The following is a 26,223-nucleotide window of genomic DNA, read 5'->3' as shown; positions in this document are numbered from 1 at the left end:
AGAATAAATTAATAAATTGCAATGTAAGTGACTTGGATTTCTGTTGATGCCAACCGCCATTAAACAACAAAGAAGAAGAAGGAGGAAGTTTTTTTTTTAATGTATTTACATTTATTGAAAAAAACAATATTTGGCTAAATTGGACATTGTGTCGACGGATGCACTGAGAATTACATTTTGTACCAAAGTCTTCAAAATATAAAACTTCCAATGGTTGTAAATGTTTGACAGACCAAATATTACAGGGAAACACGGGGAAAGACGCCCCCCCCCCCCCACACACACGGTAATTCCAACAAAAAACACAAAATGTCACAGTTACAGGGGGGGTTGTCTTACCCGATGATACCCTAAACACATAAACCACATAATTAACCACTGCAGTAAAATAATCATCTCATCACAATCTGAACTGTACAGCTGCTCTGTGATCAGGAAAGCCCCCCTGATCGCAGACGACCCCTCCACCACTCTTTCCTGCCATCAGGCAGACGATATAAAGTTCTACTGGCTCAGAAAAACATTTGCAAGAACTCTTTCATACCGTCTTAAATTACCACTCTGAACAACAAAAAACAGACTGTTTTTGTGTAGGCTTTAAATGTGTGTTTTAAATTAGCCCCTCGTCAAAAGAGAATTTCTGTTACTGCTTTAGGACAGAAAATAGAGTTATCTGTCTCTGAAATGTTGTTTTCCAAGGATTTCTGAAGAGAATGAATCTGTTGTTCCACATCATGGGGTAAAGAAGGAGGAGGAGGAGTTCTGTTGTTCCTCTTTGAATAGGAAAAGAAATAGAACTTTATTTTAGAAGAATCCGTTTCTCCTCCAACAAAAAGGCTCTGAAGAAGCTTCACACCTGTTCTGGCTTGAAGGTCTTATTTTTATTTTTCTGCAGGATCCTTTGTGTGTTGGATTTACCCTTTGCTAAGACTCTTGTTGCCTTGTCATTTCTGTTCTACTAATAAAGCTTTGCTTCCGGTCTCGTTGTGTCGCGAGAGTTGGACGAGAGCAGCAGAGCAGCAGTTAGCCGTGGAGCTAACGGAGCTAACCGTCAGAGCGGGCGGACCGGATCCTGATCGGTGAGACCTGAACGTGGATCAGAGATCTGCGGTCCGATGAGTTTAAAACCCGCAGCTAGCTGGCGACGACCCGTTTGGACTTCCCTACAGAATGGACCCGAACACGGCCAGTGGTTCCCCCAGAGAGGAGGGCGAGCTGGAGGACGGAGAGATCTGCGATGATGAAACCGAGGAGAGTGCGCCGCTCCGGCGGGGGGGGGATGGGAACAGGCCGGGCCGCGGCGCCCCTCCGCGGGCTCGGAAACCCCACCAGCGTCCGCACAACGTGCTGCCGCCGATGGGCCACCCGCCGCCGGACTTCCGCCGCCTGATGCCGTACAACCGCGGACCTCACGGCCCGTTCCCCCCGAGTCACCGGCAGCAGTGCGGGCCGAGCGGGCCCGACCGGCCTCCCGCTCCCTCCCCGCCGCCGCCGCTGCTGCTGCCGCCGCCCCCGGGTCTCGGTCCTCACGGCGAGGCGAGCCCGCGGACCAGCTTCTGGGAGCGGAGCCACGGCGCCCTGGGCCGGTTCAGGCACCGGGCCATGCCGAACGGCGGACGGGGGGGCTGGGGGCGAGGCGGCCGGGGTGGTGGAAACACCAGAGGTCCCTTCGGTCGTTACGGCCCCGGGGAGAGTCACGGCTGCAAGAAGGACTCCCCCTCGAGAAAACGTATCCTTTGCTGCTTCTTTAATTGTTATTCAGCAGGGGCCCCTGATTTCATTACAGCTCAGGGGCCCGTGAGTACCTGAGAACCCCAGATACTGATGTGATCAGACCCCCTGAGCTGTTCTGCTGCAGGATTAATAATGTGAGTTTAATATGGATTTGAGCTGGACCAGTGCAGTCAGATTCACACTTTCCAGCTGGTCTCTGTTGTCTTTTTTTTTATTAATTTAACAGCTTGTAGGTCAGACCTGCTGTCATGAGTCCGAATCCAGGTCCATCTGACATCAGAGGTTCCTGTTTGAGTGCAGATCTCCTTTACAGCCGGTGTTTAACTGGAAACGAAACCTGCACAACATTCAGAAGCTGACTTCCTGTCTCGTTTTCTCAGTGTGAACCACAAAGTGCAGGTGGTGAATCTGAGTAAACTGAACCTTCTGATAAACACACCATGAATTAGTTCAGAACCAGAACCAGACATACTTTATTTATGTCTGAGGGGAAATTGCAGAACATTTACTCATTTAGCTGACGCTTACAACTGCTTCATATGTCAGAGGTCGCACGCCTCTGGAGCAACGAGCGGATAAGTGTCTTGCTCAGGGACACATTGGTGTGTCACAGTGGATTTGAACCCGGGTCACATAAAATGCATGTCTTATCCACTGCTCCATCACCACCACCATCAGAGCTGTCCATATTGCACATCCAGATAGAAAGGAATAGAAATAAGAATAGAAGGTTGGTAAGTAGCAGAGGTGTGATTTACTCTGGGGGCCCTGGGGACACGTTCCCACCACTTTCTTAAAGCGTCATTTGTTAAACGTTCCGAAACACAGCTGCAGTTAAAAAAAGAAAAACTAGTGAAAAAGCCTTTAGAAAGGTTAATTTGCACATTAAGAAAACATGCAATTAAAATATAGAAGAAACAAATGTGCATTGTCCAAAAAAAGTAGCTTGACCCAAACACGTGCAGCACCAGTCAGTAACTTTAACAACTTGTTGATACAGTTTGTTTTGGCCGAGTTTCTCCCTGTGAACCTGAACAAAGAGGAGTGAAGACTAAACCAGGCCTCAGCAGGGACGATGTTACAGGAGAGAAGTTGATCTGCAGGAGAAACAGATCTGAGAGCTGCTCTCAGTCACATTCTGTTAGATTTATATATTTTGAAATGTCACCCGAATTCTGTGTTTCCTTTTACGTAAAAAAAAAAAAAACACTTCCACCATAAATTGGTGCAGAAACTTTCACCAGAATGCAGGAAAGGAAGTGTTTCATATCTCCAGCTCACATCTCTCAGCACTGAGGATTATTTTTAAAACTCTGTTTGAGGATCTTTTTGTCTCGTTCCCGTGAACCTGATGTCGCGAATCCTGATGCATCGCGAGCTAAGTGTCTCTTCACACCCCTGATAGGTCCCCACCTGTTTTCCACACAGAGTGACGCCCTTGGTAAGTAGAATATAAAGACGTTTACAATCTAAAAATAGAAGTAAGAGTGTGGAAAATGTGCAGTATTGTACAGTATTTGATCTGTTATAAATAAATAAATAAATAGTAATAATGAGTACATATAGTGTTGAGGTAGAACGTGTTAAAAACTGCAGTACTGGACCGAGAGCAGAGAGTACTACAACATCCGTTACTGACTCAGAGTCGGAGCGTCTGACTCTGTCTGAGAAGTTAAAGAGTCTGAGTCACTGACAGGATTGACTTCCTGTGGTGCATTCTGGGGGATGAGTCTCACCCTGAAGTCCTCCTGTGTTTGAAGTGTTTGTTTATAATGTATGGCACGGTATGTCCTCCTACGTTCCCTAACATGTGACCTCAGAGAAGCCGCTGGGCAGGAACCAGGCGAGGAAGGCGGCTCACGGCGTTTCCAAACCAGAGAACAGTGTTGACGAGTCCTTTGAGGATTTACTGTCCAAGTATAAGCAGATTCAGCTGGAGCTGGAATGCATCCGGAAAGAGGAGACGATGGCCCTGGAGCCCGAAGAGTTCCCCGCCGGAGACCAGACGCCAAACAACGCCGCCAGTGTTACAGAGACCAAACCAGTACCCGAACCAGCTCCGGCGGCGGCAGCAGAGGACACATCCGAGCTGGAGGCGGCGGAGAAGAAAGTGTTCCAGGCGTTCAACATCAAACCCCTCCGTCAGAAGCTCCCCCTCCCCGCCAGTCTGGATGAGCTGAAGAGGAAAAAGGCGGAGCAGGAGAAGGCAGGAGGTGCTGAACCACAGGGTGAGCCCGGTCGCTTCTCAAGTCCCAGAAGCTGAACCAGATTTTAAACTGATTCAGGTCTTTAAACAGAAGACGTTTTAGACTTTCATCTTAAAAATCATAAAGAGTGAAAATAACTGTTAGTTTACAGACTGAATGTTTGTTTTAGAGCAGAAGTGAGAAATCGGCATAAAATCCAGTTCTGATTATCGATAAATCAGTTTGTCACAGTCGAGCTGAGCTGCCAAACGCCTTGTTTCCAGAAACAGGGAATCTGCTTTGGTGTAAAGAACGATCAAGTGATCGTAAATATAGGAAATAAATCATCAATAAATATGGTTTTACTTCCTTTGTATGTCGCCAGGTGAAGCAGCAGCAGCAACAGAAGAAGAAGGAGCGGAAACAGGAGAAAAGGCTGACGAGGAGTCGGAGGAGACGAAGAAGACGACGTGTCCGAGCTGCTGCGAGGAAACGGACAAAGAAGAGAAAACTACCCAGGCGTGTTCGTGTCGGAGGGAATCATCGACCTCCAGCGAGGACTCTGTCGTCTCCGTGGACAAGGTGGGTCATCACCTGGTGCGCCGAAGACTGACGGTCAGCTGAGATTATAAACGTTATTATTTGTTGTCTATAAACAGGCTGTATGTTTTCAAACAGCCGGTGGTGAAGGTGGAGGAGGAGGAGCTGTCGGAGCTGCAGCTGCGCCTCCTCGCGCTGCAGTCGGCCAGTAAGAAGTGGCAGCAGAAGGAGCAGCAGGTGATGAAGAAGAGCAAAGACCGGATCACTAAGGCGGTCCAGGAGAAGAGCTCCAGCTCCGGGGCCACTCCCCCCAGCAGGCAAAGAGTCACCACCAGGTCTGCCTCCGCCGCCGCAGCCGCCGCTGCCACCGCTGCTGCCGCTGCTGCAGACAGGAGCAGAACCAGGTCCAAACCTCTGGAGAGGGACCGAGACCGAACCAAGACCGGGCCCAGACCTCCAGACAGAGAGAGGCCCAAACCGAGTCCTAAACCTGGTCCCAAACCTCCGCTGGAGCGAGGCAGAACTCCGGGAAAACCTCACGTGGGCAAGAAGATGATCAGTCCAGGTGAGAAGGGTCAGTACCTGGTGTCATGTGATCACAGCGGCTGCTAGAGCTGGGTGACGGGCCAATGACAGGGCTGCATTTGATTGAATGAAAACAGACAGCAGCTGGAGGACAGTCCTCATGGGTTTGTCTCTGAGTCGGACTGATCTCACTCTTCTTCCTCTCAGGCTCAGCAGCTAAGCAGGCGTTCAGGAAGCAGCAGCTGAGGACGTGGAAGCTGCAGCAGCAGAGGGAGCAGGAGGAGAAACGCCGACAGGAAGAGGAAGACCGACGCAAACGAGAGGAGGAAATCCGCAGAATCCGCGACCTGTCCAACCAGGACGAGCAGTACAACCGCTTCATGAAGCTTGTGGGAGGGAAGACCAGGACGCGCGGCAAAGTAAGAGGCCGCCGCCGCCGTCTCATTATCAGTGTGTCCGTCAGGTTCTACTTCCCAACGGGAACCAAACTACACATATTACCAGGACGTAGATTTCCTGACATATTTCTGTCCATTCTTATTCAGCCACTTCCTGTTTATTGCCTTTTCACTCCCTGCAGTAAATATCTGTCCTTTGTTTGCATAGACAATAAAATAATAACAGCCAATACCTGATGGAAACAGAACGGAAACCACATCAGGTGTGCATAAACATTACAGATTTTATATTAGTCATATCAGTAAATGCGGCGACCTCGTGCACAGAGGAGTCTTCAGAAGACAAAGATAGTTGATAGTTAAAACGTGTACGGTGAGACTATCCGGTGGGAATTTGACCCTGGTTTATCATTTCTAATACTGTTAATGTTGAAAATGTTCCTTCTGCCCAGAGAGGTGAAGTGAGTCGAATCTAACTGAATCCTGCGCTGGTGCAGACTCGCCACAGAAGAAGAAGAGTGACGGGTGTGTTGTGTTGTCGCTGAAGGTGTTTGTGTTCTTCAGTCCAGGGATCAGGACCACAGGAAGTCTGCCGGTAAACAGGGCCTGGACGCCTCGGGGAACCTCTACCAGTATGACAACTACGACGAGGTGGCGATGGACACGGACAGCGAGACCGGGTCACCAGGTGAGCAGGGGGGCCTCGCCGTCTACAAACACACAGCTCTAAGAGAACATAATCCGTTCATTTCACTGTGCGGGGAGCTCCAACAAAACCTCATCTTCGTCGTCTTCATCTTCACACATGCTCGTCCACGTTCGCCTCCTCGCTGACTTTTTCTGCGTTTGTGTTTCAGTGCCGTCTCCGACTCACGAGCAGCTGCCTGCAGACCATCCCGGCTGTTTCCCTCAGGTGTCCCTCTACATGACCGACTCTCACCAGTTTGGAATGGTACGCCCCCCCGTCTCACTCTGTTAAACTCGCTGAAAATTCTGTTGCCTGTTTGGACAGCAGCAGCATGCAGATGTCAGACTTCCATATCAGCTGACGCTGTTTGTCTCTGCTCTGATTGGACGTCGTGTTATGACGGCCGCTGATGCGGTTTGTCAGGAGGAAGAGTTTTGGCTCTGGACTTTTCTCCGCGTGTTTGAACACGTCTGTTTCTATCTCTCAGGACTTCTCTCAGCCGTTCCTCTCCCCCATGCTGTCCGGCGCTCCTCCCCCGCCTCCGCCTCTCCCCCCTCCTCCAGACGAGCTGGAGCCTCCTCCCAAACCGCCCTTCGCTGATGAGGAAGAGGAGGAGGAGATGCTGCTCAGGGAGACCTGTCTGATGTCTATGGCCAACAAGAGGGTGACGGCGCCCGAGGTTTGTGTCTCTGCTTCAGACAGTTGGTCACATGATGATTATAACATGCCTCTGATTGGCTGTTGGTTGTTCCCCGTCTGTAGGAGAAGAGCTCCAGCGGTCCTCCGTCTCCCAGCAGTCAGCCTCCGTCAGGAGTCCAGCAGCCGACCAGAGGGAACCTGAGCACCGTCAGCCTGAACACAGTGTCTCAGTCCCGGAGCAACAAGTTCAGCAGAGGCCACCTTGCTCCCAGAGCTCCGCTGGTGGTGAGTCCCTGCTCACACTTTATCTGCAGGGCCACGCCTCCTCACAGGAGGAGCAGCTGCTCCGGGGCCGGTGGGTTCCCTCCCGTCTCACCTGTGTGCGTTGTTGTGTTTCCCTCCAGCTGCCCAGACACAAGTCGGTGGTGGTTTCTCTCAATGACTCCGACGACAGCGACTCTGACGTGGACGCCTGCAGCTCCACACAGGCGGCGTTCGGAGGCCTGGAGTTCATGATCAAAGAGGCCCGAAGGACCGTCGAGGTGGGTCCAGCCTTTACTGCCTCTGCTGAAAACTGTTCATTCAAGTTAGACTCAAATATAATCCTCTAACTGTCCCCCCCCCCCCCCGGACCTGCTGTCTGGGGGAGGTCGGTGACTTCAGTTGCCTGTTGAACATGGTTTCAGCTGAAATCTCTCTTTTCCAGGCGGCGAAGCCTAAAGCAGCGTCAGGATCTGAGAAGGAGAACAACCCCGTCAGAACTCCAGAGGCTTTACCTGAAGCCAAGAGAGCCGAGTACCGTCTCCTCAAAGAGGAAATCGCCAGGTAAAGACCAGCTGCAGACGCGCTGCGGGACGACAACCAGAAACACAACGTTCAGAACACACGCTGTGAATATTTCTGATGTTTAAACGAGTGAGATGTACAAACCTCTGTGTCTCTCTTCTGGCAGCAGGGAGAAGCAGAAGAAGTTGAAGGATCTCTGCTTGAGCCCTCTGAGCCTCGCCTCAGCTGCTGCCTCCGACCCTGTGGTGGATTCATCCGTACAATCAGCTGCAGAGCTGAAACTGTCAGAAGCAGAGTCCAGACTCAGCAAACACAGGTGAGACATACCAGCAAACACTTTAGGACACATTCAAAGTATGTTTGTTTTTGTTACCTTGCTGCCTACAGAATAAAAGCAGTCTGTTGGTGCTGGATCAAATGAATATTTGATATTAGTCGATATAATAATTTGATACAAGTGATATTCGGACTTTTTGAAATTATTATTTCAGTTTTGTCCAAGACCCCTCCCAATTATAGGCAGGGTAACTGAAGGGATTATTATAAGTTTTATGGTAATTGAATATGATTCCCCCCCCCCCCTCCGGGACAAGAAACACAAAGTGATAGTGACGTCCTCTTCCTGAAAATATCTGTTAATCTGTTATCCGTCAAGAACAAACATCCAGAAGTCAGCTTCAGAGCGAGACTCTTCATGTTTTTACGTTTCCTTCGGTATCACAGTGATCCGGAGACGGCTGTACATCCATGCTAATGCTGGTTAACGGAGACAGTTTGACTAAATGTGAACTAATAGACGGTACAGAGCAGTGAGTGTGTCTCCGTGTGTCCCACAGAGAGCTGCTGCAGAGAGACGAGGCCGTCCTGAGACATCTGCTCCAACAGGAGCTGAAGAAGAGAGAGTCTCTGAAGGCCGCTGAGGGGAAGGTGGCGAAACTGAGAGAGCAGCTGCAGGCTTCAGAGAAGATCGTCAGCGCTAACAAGACGCTCCTCAAGAAGCTGCAGGAACAGGTGGGCGCGTCCACACAAACCACGAAGACAGAGACCCGGTCAGGGTCTTAATGTCTGGGGAATCTTCTGGTACAGAAATAGTTTTTTTCACTTTGTTTCTATCCCACATCCTCGATTGAAGTCCGGACAGAAATAGAACTTACTTTGGACAGTGAACAAAGATTTAGTGCAGCCTGACTTGTTCCTATAACACCAGCTCACCTGCTGCCTTTCAGACGCTGACAGCTGCATTTAATAAGCTGGGTGTCAGAGGGAGCGGCTCGTTCGCTGCTCAGAGCCGCAACACCAAACATCTCTAATCCACCCAGACAAGAGCAACGTGTTTCACTCAAGTAGAGGCTTAAAATGTGCAGTAAAACTCGTACAGTCCTTCCCCTTTATTCACCAAATACATCTACAAAACAATAAATCTAAATAGGAAAATTCAGATACAAACTTTTCATATATGAACAGAAACAAGACGCAAAACTACGTTCTGCTCTAAAAGTCAAGGAGAACCCTTCTTCATCTCTGCACCTCTGAGTAGACACTGAAGCCTTTGTGCGCCTGTTCCTGGGCGAGTCTTGCAGGTGTACGCTCACCTGTGGTCCTCCTCTGTGCAGGTGCATCGTGTTGAACACCGGGTGTCCATAAAGAAGAGTATGGCGGTCAGGTTGGAGCAGGAGCTCACTCAGGCTCAGCTGACGGTCGGCAGAGGGTCAAAACGGCGAGCAGACTCCAACCAGACGCTGGTGAGACCCACGGCGCTGCAGGTTCTTTATTTCTCATTGTTCCTCTGCAGCTGTCTGTGTGACGAAGGTGAACGGCTGTGGAAGTACAGTTAGATCTTCAGCTTCTTTTAAAACACTGACGTATAGAAATGATTATGATATATATTCTGTGTATATACATAGTTTTATATTTTCAAGAAACGCATCAGGAGACTCGACAGTTTTCAGTCTGAGTGAATTTGAGCTGCCATCAGGAGGAGATGAAGTCATGAGCTTCCTGTACCGGAGAGGAATCATTTAACACCTGAGACACACTTTGGCTCCAGCGTTTTATTTTCTATAGACTTCGTTGTTGCTTTATTTCTATTTTTTTCCTACAAAGCCGAGAGCTGTTAAATCTGGACTAGATTGTCCCTGAGAGGCTAAAGTTTAATTTCAGATTTCTGAAACTTTTATTCCATTTGTGCAAATGAATCAATATATTAATCGCCCTTTTTAGTGTTTGCACAAATAAAATAAAAGTTTCACAAATCTAAAACTCTGTTTTAAAAGAAACTTACGCCTCTCTGGGACAATCTAGTCCAGATTTGACAGCTCTCTGCATAGTGGTTTTGATCTGGACCTGGTCTAATGTGGTCTACATGAAAAAATTCCATTTAAATTGTAAATGTTTTACATCTTCACAAACAGAATAATAAACACAAGTTTCATAAATTTGAAACTGTGTTTTAAAGAGCCTCTCTGGGACTATGGAGTCCAGGTTTGATAGCTCTGCATAGTGGTTTTGATGTGGACCTGGGTTTCCTCTGAACTTCAGCGTTGTATTATGTAATCTGACTAATTTATTAACCGTTTAGTCAGAAAATGGGGATAAATGTTTGATTGATAACGAAGCAGTCCAGGAAACATAACTCACTGAATGTGAAACGTATTTTTGTGAAATGCTCCTTTTTGATCCCGAACATAAAATTAGCATGAGGTTAGCAGAAAGCTACCGGAAGTCCCCGTTGTTCCACCGTCGTTGATGAAAAATAATAACATTATTCACGACACGTTAAACGCTTTTAAAAGGTGATAATAAGTAAATGTTAGATTGATTTATATCTGAGCAGCGCTTTTTATTGGTTAGCACGCGCTAGCTCTGAGCTAACAGTAGCACCTGGTGCTGAGCTCTTGTTACCTGTCCGGGTGTTTCAAGGTGAGACTAGACTCCTTCACATAGTTGTGGTGTTAATTTAAACGCGCATTATTTCCATATTGAGCAGCTAATTAAGCAGTAAAGTACTTTGTTCTTTCCTTGACCAGTAAAAAAGAATACTCCGGTAAATGTGTTAGCTGCACCTGTTCAGGTGTGAGCACATTACAAACATGGTAGTCTGACTTTAAATATTTGTAAATGTGTGTAAATAGTATTTCTTTATGAACTTACTTCGTGCATGTTTTTGTTTTCTCTTGTAACTAATTATATTATTTATTATTATATATTATTTTCATGTGAACTGCTGCTACTGCAACACTGCAGAAACCTGTGGCAAAAAGCCCTATTCCTTAAAAGGTATTAGTCTTTAATCAAAAGCTACTAGTACTTAATTTTTAGTCACTAATAACGATTCCAAAAGATATCTGAACTGCAGAGCTTCATAGACTTATATGGCACAAATGTGCAATTAGTGTGCATTTAAATTTAAGTACTCTGCAGTTCAGATTTCACCTTTTGTATTAGTAACTAAGAAATAGTGACTACTAACATTTCTGTTTTACTTCACGTCACTGTTGTTTAGATACGAGTGGTTATTCCTTAGTTACTAGTGACTAATAAATAGGTGAAAGCTGAACTGCAGAGTCCCTTAAATTTAAATGGCAAAAATGTTACTGTTGACTAATGAAATAGTTATTAGTAACTAATAAGTACTATTATCTTTCTTTTTTTTTAATAGAGAATTTAGTTTTAAGGAATAAATGTTAAACGGCCTGCCATAGGTACTTATCTAACTATTAGAAACTGAAAACAGTGCATGAGAGTGAAGCTGCAGACGGCAGTTTGATGTTACACCATGTGAACTCTGAGCCCTCAGAGTAATCTGTGAATCTTCTCAAACAGAACTTGTCCGGTGATTCTGGCTTGTTCAGTCAACGAGGCGACAGACAGAATATTTGCAGGAAAGAAGTGTAACAGTGTGCGCTCATTTCCTTTCCCCCTCTCAGCCCAGTAAGCTGCAGCGTGTGGACGGAGTTCCCCGCGGATCAGAGCGCCACTTTGCGGAGCTGATCGCTCAGAAGCAGCGGCTGCAGCAGTTGGAGTCGGAGTACGCCCTCAAGATCCAGAAGCTGAAAGAAGCCCAGGCCCTGCACAACAAAGCAGTCCCGTCAGACCTGCCCACAGAGCCTCCATTACGAGCCTCCACCCCTCCTGACCCTCTGCCCCAGCTCCCGCCTCCCGCCTCCCCCTTCCCCCTGCCCCAGCCCTCCCTGCACGACCTCACCCAGGACAAACTCACCCTGGACAGTGAAGACGTCCCCGAGGCCGACGAGCGCGAATCAGAATCCACACCTCCATCTGCGCCTACACCTGCTGCTGCTGCTGCTGCTGCTGCTAAAGGACCCCGCCGACGCTCCCTCCGTCAGTCCAGCAGCTCCTTCACCAAACCCAACCTGGAGCAGCTGAGCTCCACTCCGGCTAAAGACAGCAGCGCCGCCAAACCTGCCAAGACTGCGCCCGGCTCCAAGCTGCCGGCAGAGATGTTTGCAGGGCTGGACGTGGACGCTCTGAAGCTGAGGTACCAGCAGCAGGCCCGGCTGGGGGAGCTGCTGCAGAGGGAGCTGCACACGGTGGGAGAACATGTCGACAACCCCCCCGCTGCAAAGGTGATCTGCAGAACTTTAAAATATTTTCAGGTTCAAACTGCAACGCGTTCACTTGATCATGCAGGATTTCTTATGTATTTTTAAATTCTTGTTTTTTCACATCCTGACCTTTTGTATTCATGGTCGATATGTTTTCTGTCACTGTGCAGGTGGTCTCAGTGGAGGTGGACGCAGCCACGAGCCAATCAGGGAGCGCAGAGCTGAAGCCGGTTCCCTTTGGATCATATCACAGCCCTCTGCTGGTCTTCAGGTCATACAGGTAGACTCAACACGCTGTTCATTTTGGATTCATTTATCTCATACGGGTGTGTGTGCTTCACAGCTGGCTGCCGAGGTAAGAACGGTAAAGATATAAACTGTAGAACAACGGGAGACGTGCTCAGCCTGAGCTGTGCAGAGGGCTGCAGTAGCTGCAGTGCTCCTGTTCACAGCTGTGGTCTGTCTCAATCAGCCTCGGCAGTAATTTAATAATAATAATCTTTATTTGTAGAGCGCTTTTAAAGAACCCTGTTACAAAATCAGGAAAGGCTCTCCTTTAAAAGGAAGAGTTCACCGACTCAGCCGACCTGATTTCTTCGGGCAGGTTGTTCCAGAGCCTCGAGGTCGCCTTACAGCAGACCTCTGTACCACAGTATAGAGAGCTGGTCTAACTAGCTGGTTCATGTCAGACAGACGCTGAAGAGCATATTTCAGACTCCTTGCATTCTCCCTCTTAGGTTCAGTCCGTACTACAGGACCAAGGAGAAGTTATCCCTGAGCTCTGTGACGTACAGCAACACCATCGAGCCCAGAAAGTGTTTCTGTCGGTTCGACCTCACAGGAACCTGCAACGACGACGACTGCAGATGGTGAGAAGGCGTCCGTTAGCTCTCTGCTGCGCCTGCTGTACGCCACCTGTCTGGTTTTAAATGTCGGCTCTCTCTGCACTGCAGGCAGCACATGAGGAACTGCACTCTGACCGGAAACCAGCTTTTCCAGGACATCCTGTCGTACAACCTGCCCCTGATCGGCTGTTCTGAGAGCAGCTCGGACGAGGACATCAGCGCTGCTACAGGTGGAAAATACATTTCTGTCAATATGTTCTTCAGTGTTTCCTAAACCAGCTGTGGACATTGGAGGTAAACCACAGCTCATGTTTCTGTTTCTCAGAAAAGTACATGAAGAAGCTGTTCGGCACAAACAAAGACCGGATGGGAGTCGACCAGAAGGCCGTCCTGCTCGTCAGCAAAGTGAACGAGAGCAAACGACACGGTGAGTGAACTTTTCTTTTGACTCTCGTCTTCATCATCAGAGAAACAGTTTCCAGACCTGTGAACTCTCCGTCCTCCTGCAGTCCCTCCCTTCACCACCTGCAAAGACACCAGAAGGTGGAGGCCGAAGCCGTCGGCACAGAGCAGCTGCAGCCCAGAGGACGACAGCGAGGACGAGACGGCGGCGGGAAACCTGGCGGCTGGGAGACACGGTGAGTAAGTGAGAGACAGAAGCACCTCTGACCTGTGTTTAATGAGTCCAGAGTGCAAAACAGCTAACAAGAGTTAAGGTGATACTGAAAGTAGTGTGTTAGTACTCAAGACCGGTCTTAAGACCACTTTTTGATGGTGTCGAAAATCGAGGATTTTTCAGATCTGATCTTTTTTCTGTCAAGTATTAAACATGTGGCTCTCCTCCTCCTCTACCTCGCTATCATCTGCTCATAAATTCCCTTTCTTACTCCTGAAATCCACCGGACCGCAAGCTCTCTTCTGAGTTATCTGCATGCTACTTGTCTGAGCGGACACAGTGCGGAGAGAGTGAGTTGTGGGGCAGTTAAGTTGTCCAGCACCAGTGAGAGGACATTGAAAAAACGGAGCTAACCTCTGCTGCTCCTTGTTTACTTCTGTACGACAGCGTGTGTTGCATGCGCGTCACTTTCAGGCCGCGGACAGTTCACACTGGAGTCTGATATGGACCACATTTAAACAACAATCTGAACTGTCAAACAGAAAAATCAGATCTGGGGAAATAATTCGGAATTGAGCGTTAAGGCGTGCAGTCTGAACGCAGCCTAAGTGTGTCAGCTGTTAGTGTATGTGGGTGTTTTAATGGGATCTTTCAGATCAATTTGAGAAGGACCTGTGATCTTGTTCCACATCTTATTGTGTGTCACGCAATAAGGGGAACTGGTCTTGGTCTCAGCCCCTAAAAGTCGGTCTCGATAAACTCTGGTCTTGGTTTGGGTGGTCTTGACTACAACACTAACTTAAAGTGAAGCCAGCTGTAGAAAGTCCACGATGGCGTCCTCAAATGAGTCCTTTCAGCCGGTTATCCAGATTAAATCTGATCTACACACAGAAAGTGACGTCCCTCCAGGACCTCGCTGCCTGTTTTGTGATTTTGCAGCAGGTTTTCTAAAGAAATGCACTGAACTACAGAGGTAGATGTTTTTACCTTTTAGAATTGTAGCTGAATAATTAAACAGCCCCTCCAGGACTTGGCGGCCCTGATCCTGCACATTTAAACCATTTGCAGCGGCCTGGGTCTCAGTGTCTCTCTGACGTTCTCCACGAGTTTCTGATGTTCTCTCCGTGTGTTTTGTGTTTGTCAGTAAACGATTTCCCTTACGTTCGACCACAATACTGCACGTTCTGCAGAACAGTTGCGGTGATTGGTCAAACTGCAAGTCTTTGTTAGTTGCGATCTTGAGATCCTGGAGGGACCGATGATGGATGTATGAATGTTTTGTCTCCACAGGCAGCTGTTTAAATGATCTGCTGCTGCTTAATAACTCTGTGATGATTGATGACAAGAACTCAAACTCAACATCTGCTAAATCTGCCAAAACAAACCAAATTTTACTGAAAACATATTTTAAAATGATTTTACTTTCATAAAAACGGAAAAAGAAGCCATTTCTTGTTTTGTATATGCATGCCGTGTCAGAGCCCTTACAGGCCTGTCCCGGCTCTGAATATAATAATACATACTATAATACTGTAAGTCGTGTTGACGGTTGGTGGTATTACAGAGCAGTACGTGAGGGATGAAGTTGTGTTTGTGATCAGCCGGAGATAATCAGCTGCTGCTCGTTTGTCCCTGTGCAGACGACTGCTCCAGGACCAGCCTGTCTGCGCTGGACGTCTGCGTCACATCGGAGGACAAGCGCTACTTCGTCAGCGAGACAGACGACATATCAAACCTGGAGACCAGCGTCCTGGAGAGCCCCCGAGACACTCAGCTGTGGATCAAGTTAGCCTTCAAGTACCTCAACCAGAACGAGACGTAAGACGCAGCAAACATCCTGAGTTCCAGTTCATTTTCTGTTCTCGTTTCCGGATTTCTCTTTTTGGAGGTGAGGACCTGACGGTGTGTGTTGGTCCGCAGGTCCGCAGCAGAGTGTTTGGAAGCCGCCTTGAACACGTTGTCCCGCGCTCTGGAAAGTAACTGCGATAACCCGGAGGTGTGGAGCCACTACCTGTCCCTGTTCTCCAGACGAGGCAGCAGGGAGGAGGTGCAGGAGATGTGTGAGATGGCTGTGGAGCACGCGCCCGACTACAAAGTGTGGTGGAGCGTAAGTCCTCATCTATCAAGAGTCTGTTCGTCACGTTTCTGATTTATTTTACAGTTGAAGAACCAGGGCCCCTCTGACAGTCCGCTAACTGATCAGTGATTGAGCAGCTCCTCGACATGACACCAGCCCTCAGTTTGACCCCTGTGCTGTCTTTGATCTGAATGTCCTAAATATTGTTTAAACAGGTAAAGTAAACGTAAGCCGCGTTTCCACCACAGGAACTAGGAACCTTTTGGAGGGTCTAAATGTAGTTCTAGGGTCTTTATTTTACCCCCAAAAAGTCCCTGATCGGTGGGTAGTACTTTCCAAAAGTACTGGTAATTTTGGGGGCGGGGCTTGCCTTGCAGTGAATTTCTGAATGGGCGGGTTAAGGCTTTAACTGGAGAATGTCGGCTGTTTTTCTACGACTGCTCGTCTCTTTTCCATCGTTGTTTGCAAACCAATATATCACAGCCAACAGTCAGAGAGCCGCACGAGTCTCACAGACGTCGCCTGAGATCGTACGTCGGCATTAAATGTGTTGCTGGGAAACAGCAGCCGGCGTGCGGCGGTGTGTTTACAGCGAACAGCTGATGGAGTTAGGCTAAATACTGCGTCCTGAGTTGTTGTAGAAGTTCTTCCACAGAGCTGAAGTCGGTCTCCTCCCCTCCTGATTACAGCAGGTAATAAAGCTCGTTAAACATCCCGTTCCTCCGACGCTCAGGCGACACAGACGTGATGCTGCAGCTGATCTGCAGCTCTTGTTGCTGGAAATGTTTTAATAACCTTCCAAACTGTCGCCACTTTATTTTGGCGTCTCTTTCTCTGAGCTGGAGTTCTTTTAAGAACTTTATGGTTTTATCCAGTTTGTTATTAAATGTGTAACGAACTTTATCGTGTGCCTCTTCATTATACTCCCACAGAAAGCTGCTTTAATGGTCAAACATGTAGTTTTTCTTTATATTACATCAAATCTGATGCTCATTTATAAATGTTGCTCATAGTGGTTCCAAATAATGATGCCTGTGCGTCGCCGTGTGCAGGTCTGCAGCCTACGTCAGCTCGTTAATCTGCCTGATCTTCGCAGGTCTTTAGACCGCGGTGGAAACGCACACAACAGAGGGCTGAAGGAACCTTATCGAGATCTGGGGACTTAAAAACCCATCTTCTCCACGCCAGGCTGGAGCTTCTCTCACCTCTAAACGAAGTGGCGATGGAGCTGCTCACCTCTGCGTCTCTCTCCTCCCCATATTTATAATGCACGTTGGTCGGCAGGACTGTAAATGTGCCGGTGGTGGCTAACTGTCGTCCCCTGGCCTGATGTCAAATTAGCTGCGATGCAGTTTAGTTGAACTGAAAAGAGACGAAGAAAAGAGAGTGAGTGTGTGTTCATGTTGTTTCTCGACTGAAACACATGGAGACTCTGTCGGCGTGGACGCAAGTTATTTTACATGAGAACAGCGTTTTGAAAATTCAGTTTCACCACCGCCAGGATTCAGCATGTCACCTGTTTCAGGCCTGAAAATGAAATGACTGTTTGATTTTGTGACATGTAGAATCTGTGTGACATTAAAACACACTAAGAGGTGTCTTTGTGTGTGGATGGTTTCCTCTGGGCAGTATCTGCAGTTGGAGAGCTCGTTCGAGGGGAAGGACTACGTGTGCGACCGCCTGCTGCAGTTTCTCCTCGCTGGAGCGTCTCCTGGTGTCTCAGACCAACTGTCCTTCCAGCTGATGGAGGCTCTGCTCTATAGAGTCGACCTCAACCTGTTCACAGGCAGGATGGAGAGCGCTCTGGCCATTTTACAGGTGAGACGGACACTGCAGCTGTCTGCGTCAGACGAGTGTGTAGAGTTAAACACATTTGACTGAACACTGTACGTGTATGACTAATAAGTCTTAATAAGTTTTTTTTTTTTCAAGTCAGGTGTGCCAGGATTTTGTCAATTAGCCGTTTATTAGGGGTGGGAATCTCTGGGCCCCTCACAATGAGATTAGGATTCAGAGGGCTGGGATTCGATTATAAAACAATTATCGATGCATCATTTTTTTTCTATACAGGATCCCTGGATAATTACTAAGCATCTAATTTGCACATTAAAATCCAAAAGAAACATCTCCTAATTAGCTTAAAAGGACTCGTTTGCATCCCTACTTTACTTTATTAACCTCAGCTCCATGGGCCCTCATTTCTTTAATATCCAGACTCCTCTGAAATGGAAACATAAAATTAATTATCAGGATATAGCCTACAGTCTGTGTACAGGACAGAGCAGGACACCAGTTTAGTCTCAGCTTGTGCCTGATGTTTTCTAGTAGGTTAGTTAGTAATGACATTAGTAACGTAGTAATATTAATTAACGTTACATAAATAAATAAATATTTTAGCTCCTTTCACGGGACCCAATGACGCTTTACACATAGTTACAGAACAACATAGTCATTCAGGAGTGAACTTGACGAGAAGGGTCCAGCTGCAGCCCGCAGACCTGACTGGAAGTTGAACTTCCAAATATGGTTTGTCCCAGAAGCCACCACGCAAAAACGTGATGACGTTCATCTCGGCTCACGTACAGTATAGATCCTAATGCAAACCGTTTTATTCTTTAGAGGTAGGGCTGGGCGACACGATAAAAACATTTCGTATCGTTTGAGATCGATACTTATCACGATATACGTCAAATCATTATTTCTTTCAAATTTAAACGCAATTTTTTGCTCCTGAGTGAAAATTGAAGAAACCAGATGGTTAATTATGTGGTTAAACTTTTCTTTATGTTCAGAACGGGACAAACACTTGATGCCAAACAGTGGATCACTTCACAAATCTGAGGTGGAACATTCAAAACCAATTTTTTTTTTACTACAAATATGATTAGTTAATCTTTTTTCAGGCCTCTTTTTTTTCAACAAAATAAATATTTTAATAGAATAATTAAGTGCTAATTTGTTCGTGATTCAAATGAATTAAAGCAATTATTCATTGACGATATATTGAACATTTATTATGCTGATATTGAGGAAAATTATACTGCGATATTTATCATTATTGTTTTATTGCCCAGCCCTATTTAGAGGCCAACAACAGAACTTTAAATCCACTTCTGAGAAGTTTTTAGGCGAGAAATGAACTGTGTAGATTTCAAATATCGGCAGTTTCAAGAAAATTGACAGCGGATCGAAAATGTGTTCAAACGTTTTCGGAGTTGAGAAGCTCCGCAAGTGCCGACCACGGTGCAGACGGGTGTAGCTGCAGTTAACGTTACCGGAGGCTGCACAGCAACACAATGGAGGTTAACCCTGTCTGCTAGCCGCTGGAGGGTAAACCGGTCGACATGCATACAATCAGTAACTTTAGGCTCACACCCTGTGGTGGTTAGGGTAAGAGGAATATACTTCGGGGGGCTGTCGGGAATAATTAGCCAGCTAGCTCCGCCTCTTTTCACCACACAGTCGGACAGAAACGGCGTGAATCAGCTGTTTAGATCTCCACTCTCAGACCCCATATTTATAGCGCCTGTGACATGAATCCATGTCGTGGAGCTGGACGGCATCACTCAATCATTGTTAAAATAAAATAAAACGTCTGGTTAAAAATATTTACAGAACAAAAATGAGTAAACAACGTAAAGAAACATTGTTGCAGAGTGAGCGTCCGCTGGCCTGAGGTCTGCGTGAGGTCGTGACTACAGGTGTTCCCAGGTTGGCGGCGTCGCTCAGAGCTTCACTCTGTGACATTACGGGACACCAGTCTGGTCCCCTCTGAGATCACATGTTTGTTGTTTTTTGCGCAGAACGCCTTGAAGTCGGCCCACGACAGGAGCACAGCCGAGCACCTGACGGCCAGCGACCGAGCGCTGCTCTGGCTCTCTTACATCCACCTGACGGAGTTCGACCGGCTGCCGTCCGGCCTGTACGACCCGGCTGAGTCCGGCCCGTCCAGGCTGGTCAGCAGAGAGTCCTTCCTGCTGCCCTGGAGGACGCCGCAGGACGTCAGCACGCCGCTCGACATCCTCATCGCTCTCTTCCAAGGTACAGAGACACCAGAGGACACCAGCACTCGCATCTAGTGTCTTTTAGAGGACTCAGGTCTCAGTTTGATGCTGCTGTTGTTTCCCTCCTAAGATGCCATCCATCAGTGCAGCGACGAGTCTCTGTCTCAGAGCGAGCGGACGCTGGCCTGTCTGCCTCTTCACACCAACCTCATCTTCCTCAACAAGCTGCTGGGCAGGTGAGCTGAAGGTCACAGGTGTTTTACAGAACGTGCAGCCTCTTGGATCAGTGGAGGAGACGCTGGTGCTTTAGACCTGTTGACCTGCACCGCTCTGTCTTTCTAACTGTTCACCTGCTCCTAACATTCCTGTCAAATTCATGCAAAACGCCTCTTCAAGGCAGATCCAAAGTAAGTTGAATGTAGTTCTTGAACCATTTGGAGTATATGCATGGTTTTGGGCTTCTCTGAAAGATAACACTCTGGAGTGTCTAACCCAGAAGTCAGAATGGTTGTAAGTGCTACAGGAATTGATTCATATAAGTTTAAAAACTCTAAAACTAATATATTTTTTGTTTCCGCTTGAAAACGTTTACTAACAAATGCATGCAGACAACTCCAGCTGGGACTTATTAGCTTAAAACACTGTAGGACCAAAGCATAAAGCCTTACCTAGTCCAAGTTTAAATTTCATACCAATACCATGAAAAATTTCTATTTTACACAGGTTTTTCTAAGTGTATGTCTCAGCGTATTTTTTCTAAAACAGCCCTGCCCCTTTGGCGGCAGGCGGCTGCTGCTGCTGCATCGCTCTGTATCAGCCGGTAGCTCGACGCAGACTTGTTTATTAGCTGGTAGATCATGAACTTCCTACTTAAAGCTGGATATCGAAGTGCCAGTCATCGGCACAGCTGGTTACAACTGGCTCAGCCTGCCCACAAAGTAACAGGGGCCGGCCCTTCCTTACAGCGCGGGCTCTCATTGGCTGCTGTAGGCTGTTAAAGGGATATGTGAGCTCCTGTTGGGTCGGATCAGCTGTCAGTCGAAAGGTCAGAGTTCAGCGTCTAAATTAAATGGTTTGCATTGGTCAAATCACGAGGATTTTAGCTTTCAAACGATGGATCATATGAGTATGAAGTTAACATAGCAGCTGTGTGCACATACCGAAAGTTGCCGCCAGGACCTGGAATGTTAAGAGGTTAAAGATGGACATGTGTCCCCGCAGGCTGGACGAGGGTGTCGCTCTGTGCGAGTCTCTGCTGGAGTCTTGTCCCGAGTCCTGCGCTCTGCGAGACGCCCTGGCCGACCTCCACATCAGGAAAGGAAACAGCGATCAGGCGGTCAGCATGTGGCTTCACGCTCTGGCAGAGTGTCCCAACAACGCCGAGGTCTTCTACCACTCCTGCAAGTTCCTCATGGCTCAGGTGAGCTCGGGTGTTCAGTAACTGCCCGCTTTGTGTGTTTTACAGTGAAAGAGGAGTGCGCGGGGCTCGTTTCCCGCTCGGATTTTAGAGGGTCGACACTCAGCAGGAGCGGCTGGATGATGGGACGCAGGAGTTTGTCCTGAGATTTAAAATAGTTTCAGAGTCTGACTGAATCTAAATGGGCCCAAGAAGTCTAAAACTCTGTAAAACTCCAGTGTTTAAATGCTGCTTTGTTTCCCGTGGTAATGTCTGATAGGAGAAGTCGAGTGCCATCGCTCCTCTATTCAGAGGCTTCATCCTGTCTCACTGCGAGGACCAACAGAGTCAGAAGACCCCTGTGGACGTGCTGCGGTACGTTGGCTTAAACTTCAGGTGAAACACAGTGGTGTGAAAGTGGAAACGCTGAGGATCAGTTAAAGCTTGTTGTTTCCTCTCCTCAGACACATCCTTGGTTTCCCCACCGAGGAGATCCTGAGAGGTCCGATCATCAAGGAGCTTCAGGAGCAGCTGACTCAGCAGATGCCCTACCTCCATCTCATCCACTGGTGTGTAGTTTATTTACTGTGTTGGAACAGTGTTTCCCACAGAATGACAGCGTAACTGTGGCGGGGGGGGGGGGTTACTTCAACAGGTGAAATTCTGAATTTCGCATACCTGCCAAGAATTGCAAGAACTTCCAAATACTGTTTTTAAACGCTATAATAGACTTTGTGGGGTAAATTATTCAAAATATATATTTCATGGACGTTTAGAGTAGTTTAGAGCTGTTGATATTTTATTACAGTTAGTAGAAGCAGCATTCCTTGAGATTTAGCAAAAAATATGTGGTGATAACCGCATTTGATCAGTGAGCACAGCAGAGGGCCTGAAAAGGTGGATGCATAATATGTTGCAGGCTTCCTGCCGAGATTTGCATCACCTCTTTTCTCAGTATAAAAGAGAGTTACCACACTTGAGGTGCATGCAATTCTCGGCAGGCATGCAGAATTCGTCACAACAGCACTGCAAAACGTCACCATGACATGACATCACCTCGCGGGAGCAAGGAGAGTTGCAACACAAAGTTGCAACCACCTTTTTGCCTGATCGTCGTTCTAAGCTCACAGTAAGCTCATGCTGTCTACCTGAGGTACTTTGTGTCTGACGCCGTTGTTTTTTTCCCGCCCCTGCAGTCGCCTGCAGCTCACGTTAGACTATCAAGTCGGCGAAAGTCAGCCGCCGTCATCTCGAGCCCACTGTCTACCTGTTAGGTACAGCGTGCTAACGTCGACAGCTGCCCATTCTAAATTTAAAAGAATTTGGCGAGGCTCCTTACGGTCTTGCTAATAACTTTTTTGAAGGTGGGTCTCAAACACTGACGGCGTTGTGTTGGACAGATTTGTGCAGCTGTGTTTATGATACCAACCATTCAATTCACAGACGGTTTGCACGAGAGAGAGCGACCGAGTGAGGGGAGCGAATATGCGCAGCGCTGCAATCAAAAACAATTTTAAAATGTGTCGCCACATTTACTTGGGCGGCTGTTAATCTACCTGGGCGGCCCGCCCAAGTAAAGCCTATGTGTGGGAAACTCTGTGGTGCGACTGAGAGTGTCGACTCAACGAACAGAGGAACACAAGGAAGTAAAATTATTTTTATTCTGGCAGCTCAGAAACACCAGTGACGTCTGGGGGGGGGGTTTGATGCAGGAGACGCTTTTTATAGACCAAACAGCTAAACGATTAATGGAGAAAATGATCGACAGATTAATCAATAATGAAAACAACCGTACTGTCTTTACTGAGGCTCAGAGTGTCTCAGTGTGTTTCTTCTACTCCTGAAGCACGGACACTCGTGTTGTTCTGGATTGTGAGAATGTCTCACTGAGTGTGTGTTGTCGCTGCTCGTTGCAGTCGCTGGCAGTGGCTGCACGGCTCTGTGGAGGACACGGTGGACGCCTTCGAGAGAGCGCTGGGATCAGCCATGCCGCGGCAGGAGCTTCACAAGCTCTGGATGGAGTGAGTGTCTTCGTGTTCAGCGTTTGTCAAGTACTTTTTACTGGGGGTGTGAGTCCCGTCAAAGCTCCTGCAGGAGTTTTAACGGGACTTTAAACAGACGTAGTGATGATTAAAAATGTTTTACTTGATCCAAATACTGAAGTCCTGATAAAGATCTATGCCACTGATCAGTTAAAGTTTTTGATCTGACGTGACTCCTGAAACTGACCTGAGATCAGCTGATGGTTGTATTAGGCTACAGAGACACTCTGCTTGTACAGTGGTGTTACAGGGTGGAGCCTCTTCCCTCAGAGGATCTTCGGTCGTGTTAATAATCCCGATCGTGTTCTCCTCTGAGACTCTGTTCCTCGTTCCACAGTTACCTGGCGTTCAGCAGCAGTCAGCAGGCCCGCGGCCCGGCCAGCAGCCACTCCAAACAGTTCTCAGATCTGGTCCTGCGCTGTCTGAGCACCGTACCGTCTCGCCTGGAGGTTCCCTTCAACCCGTCGGAGTTCTGGAGCTGCTACAGCTTCCACAACAAGGCAAGGAAGGGCCCCGCTGTGTGTCGGAGCCGCCGCAGATCTCAGATCAGAATTCAGCTGCTGGAAATCAGGCTTTGTGTTTGTTGGTTCCTCAGGTGGTGACGCTGTACCTGAGCTGCCTGCCGCAGTCCCAGCATGCACTGGTCCTGGAGAGACTGAGATACGCCATGCCCAACAACACAGAGCTGGGCCTGAGGTACAGCCCCCACCCCCACCCCCACCCCCACATCAGGGTGAATCCAGCTGTCATGTTGTCGTCTCAGTTCAGGTGAATGTGTTCCTGACAGGTGACCCCGGCTGTGCTGGTGCTACTGTGCGTTCAGACCAAACACACGTTTAAGTGCAAGTCGGAAACACGTCAGCAACGCTGCTGAGAAGCTCAAGTGAAGATAAATCTACGTTTTAAGTAAAAAGTTAAATTAATAAAAAGCTCGCCGCCCGACGGGGATTCGCGTCTCACCGCGTCTTTGCATTGACTTTGAATATAATGGCGTCTGACGCTCACCTGACGTCTGGTCTGAATGCACAGTCAGAGTCGATGTGTTGCTGCGCAGGTTGCTGCATCAGGAGTGGCAGGACGGAAACATTGAACATCTGAAGTTCCAGGCCCGCATGCTGAGCAGTAACTCTCCTAAGTGTTTGGCCAACTGGAAAATGTAAGTGGAGCCTTTCCTGGACCCAGCAGGCCCCATCGGCAAGAAGCCTGCCGCTTCTGTTGTCAACAAATCCCATGGACAGACCACATGACTCCTCTTCCTCTGACTGATGGCTGCGATGGTTAAATGTTCACAGAGCAGCGGATACGAGTCGCCTCCATCCTGATTGACAGGTCGCCATGGTAGAGACTTGTCAATCGGCTTGTAGCCCCGCCCTAAAGCCTCCCCTGCTTCCTGGTCTCTGTTCCTCTAAATGGGACCATAATTTACTAAATGAACATCATGCTGTGTTGAAGAAGACTTGAAACTAGCGACTGAGACCATAAACTCATCAGGAAAGTGTTTACTGAGGGAATAAATCAGCTGACAAGTAGAAACATTTTCTCAGAGACTTTTATACAATCACACTTCTTTCGCCCCCTGCTGGCTGCTAGTGAGAACGCAGGTTTGAGGCTCTTTTCAGAGCCGGAGATTCGTGCTTGGTCCAAACATGGGATTTGTTGATGATCAGACAAAAGTAGAAACATGTTTTCCTGTGAAAGCAGGGTGAAATGTGTTGACTGGCTGTTTGTGGTGTTTCCCTGCAGAGCGATAGCTGTGGAGAGAGAGCTGAAGGAGCGATCTGAGGTGAGTTAGTGATGGTGAGTTGGTGACGGTAAATCAAACGCAGCAGCAGTAAAAACGGTGTAAAACTGTATGAAGTCTGGCAGGAAGTCTGCTCTGATTTTCTGATTTCTTCCTCTGCAGGTTTTATATCAGCAGTAATGTGTAAAGTGGCACTTTAGCTTCTTGCTTGTTGGTGTGTTGGCACGGTTACAACACGACTAAACCCCTGGCTTTGTTTTTCTGTCTTGGCTGAAGTGACACGATGCTCCGGCGTCTGGTGTCCCGTTCTCCCCCTCCCTCTTTTATTGTATGTCGTTTCTTTTGTAGGTGCGACTTCTCTATCAGCAGGCTCTGCAGAGCCTCCCCCTGTGTGCTGCCCTGTGGAAAGATGTAATTCACCCCTTCACTCTCTCTCAGCACTCATCACATGCAAACACAGAACACAGTCCGGCGCCGCTTCACGTGTCTCAGGCCCGGCCGAGCGCCAAGTGTCATTATTACAGGGGGAGTCTGGTTGGTGGAGCGAGCTGCAGTTAGAGACGGCTCAGGGGCTGCAGCTTAAAGGATGTGCTAACACTTCCTGTTTAATGCACTTCCTGTTTAATGGCGCCACGGTCTGAGTGACACCTGAGACACCTGAAGTGACCTGAGGTCTTCCTGTTGTTTACTTCACACCTGTATGATACCTGTAAATATACACGCATGTTCACCTGCTGCCCCTCCCCCATCCTTACCTCTCCTCTCTTTGTCCCCTCCTCCCCTTCTATCTTTACCTGCCCCCCCCTTAATGCCCCCCCCTCTCTCTTCATGTCTTCTCTCATTCTATGTGTCCCCCCCTCCCTTAATGCCCCCCCCTCTCTCCCCCTCCTCTCTTAATGTCCTCTCCCCCTCTCTCCTCACATCCTCTCTCTCTCTGTCCTCCCTCTCTCTCTCTCTCCCTCTCTCTTCATGTCTTCTCTCATTCTATGTGTCCCCCCCTCCCTTAATGCCCCCCCTCTCTCCCCCTCCTCTCTTAATGTCCTCTCCCCCTCTCTCCTCACATCCTCTCTCTCTCTGTCCTCCCTCTGTCCCTCCCTCCCTCTCTTCATGTCCTCTTTCTCTGTTTCCCCCCTCTCTCCCCCTCCTCTCTTAATGTCCTCTCCCCCTCTCTCCTCACATCCTCTCTCTCTGTGTCCTCCCTCTCTCTGTCCTCCCTCTCTTTCTCCCTCTCTTTCTCCTCCCTCTCTTTCTCCCTCTCTCTCCCTCTCTTTCTCTCTCTCTCTCTCTCCCCCTCTCTCCACACATCCTCTCTCTCTGTGTCCTCCCTCTCTCTCCCCCTCTTTCTCTCTCTCCCCCTCTCTTTCTCTCTCTCTCTCTCCCCCTCTCTCCTCACATCCTCTCTCTCTGTGTCCTCCCTCTCTCTCTCTCCCCCTTTCTCTCT

At 48.1% G+C, this 26,223-nt stretch overlaps 1 protein-coding gene across 6 annotated transcripts in view; it reads left to right on the top strand.

Moving 5' to 3' along the window:
• The first annotated feature begins 1,027 nt into the window (after window positions 1-1,027).
• Window positions 1,028-26,223, top strand: part of LOC123962469 (zinc finger C3H1 domain-containing protein-like) — a 26,575-nt gene continuing 1,379 nt past the window's right edge. The window contains exons 1-34 of one of the 6 annotated variants that reach the window (XR_006822946.1): window positions 1,028-1,729; window positions 3,555-3,962; window positions 4,306-4,502; window positions 4,599-5,034; window positions 5,193-5,404; window positions 5,948-6,071; window positions 6,241-6,335; window positions 6,559-6,750; window positions 6,834-6,995; window positions 7,115-7,252; window positions 7,417-7,535; window positions 7,663-7,812; window positions 8,333-8,507; window positions 9,110-9,259; window positions 11,423-12,082; window positions 12,232-12,341; window positions 12,799-12,930; window positions 13,015-13,136; window positions 13,232-13,333; window positions 13,416-13,544; window positions 15,163-15,340; window positions 15,443-15,629; window positions 17,229-17,417; window positions 19,403-19,640; window positions 19,734-19,839; window positions 20,825-21,023; window positions 21,280-21,374; window positions 21,464-21,568; window positions 22,916-23,020; window positions 23,379-23,541; window positions 23,637-23,737; window positions 24,096-24,197; window positions 24,785-24,838; window positions 25,131-25,193. Coding sequence is in view for 5 of the 6 variants with exons in the window: in XM_046038611.1 (XP_045894567.1) it covers window positions 1,171-1,729; window positions 3,555-3,962; window positions 4,306-4,502; window positions 4,599-5,034; window positions 5,193-5,404; window positions 5,948-6,071; window positions 6,241-6,335; window positions 6,559-6,750; window positions 6,834-6,995; window positions 7,115-7,252; window positions 7,417-7,535; window positions 7,663-7,812; window positions 8,333-8,507; window positions 9,110-9,259; window positions 11,423-12,082; window positions 12,232-12,341; window positions 12,799-12,930; window positions 13,015-13,136; window positions 13,232-13,333; window positions 13,416-13,544; window positions 15,163-15,340; window positions 15,443-15,629; window positions 17,229-17,417; window positions 19,403-19,640; window positions 19,734-19,839; window positions 20,825-21,023; window positions 21,280-21,374; window positions 21,464-21,568; window positions 22,916-23,020; window positions 23,379-23,541; window positions 23,637-23,737; window positions 24,096-24,197; window positions 24,785-24,824; window positions 25,131-25,193 (6,243 nt within the window). In the remaining variant the exon portion in view is untranslated. The remainder of the gene's footprint in view (window positions 1,730-3,554; window positions 3,963-4,305; window positions 4,503-4,598; window positions 5,035-5,192; window positions 5,405-5,947; window positions 6,072-6,240; window positions 6,336-6,558; window positions 6,751-6,833; window positions 6,996-7,114; window positions 7,253-7,416; window positions 7,536-7,662; window positions 7,813-8,332; window positions 8,508-9,109; window positions 9,260-11,422; window positions 12,083-12,231; window positions 12,342-12,798; window positions 12,931-13,014; window positions 13,137-13,231; window positions 13,334-13,415; window positions 13,545-15,162; window positions 15,341-15,442; window positions 15,630-17,228; window positions 17,418-19,402; window positions 19,641-19,733; window positions 19,840-20,824; window positions 21,024-21,279; window positions 21,375-21,463; window positions 21,569-22,915; window positions 23,021-23,378; window positions 23,542-23,636; window positions 23,738-24,095; window positions 24,198-24,784; window positions 24,839-25,130; window positions 25,194-26,223) is intronic. The other 5 variants (XM_046038613.1, XM_046038612.1, XM_046038614.1 and 2 more) reach the window with 5 other exon arrangements.

The sequence above is a fragment of the Micropterus dolomieu genome, linkage group LG22 (assembly GCF_021292245.1).
Source record: "Micropterus dolomieu isolate WLL.071019.BEF.003 ecotype Adirondacks linkage group LG22, ASM2129224v1, whole genome shotgun sequence".
In the NCBI taxonomy this organism is placed as follows: domain Eukaryota; kingdom Metazoa; phylum Chordata; class Actinopteri; order Centrarchiformes; family Centrarchidae; genus Micropterus; species Micropterus dolomieu.
The sequence above is the reverse complement of the archived record's forward strand: the minus strand, read 5'-3'. Positions and strand labels throughout refer to the sequence as shown.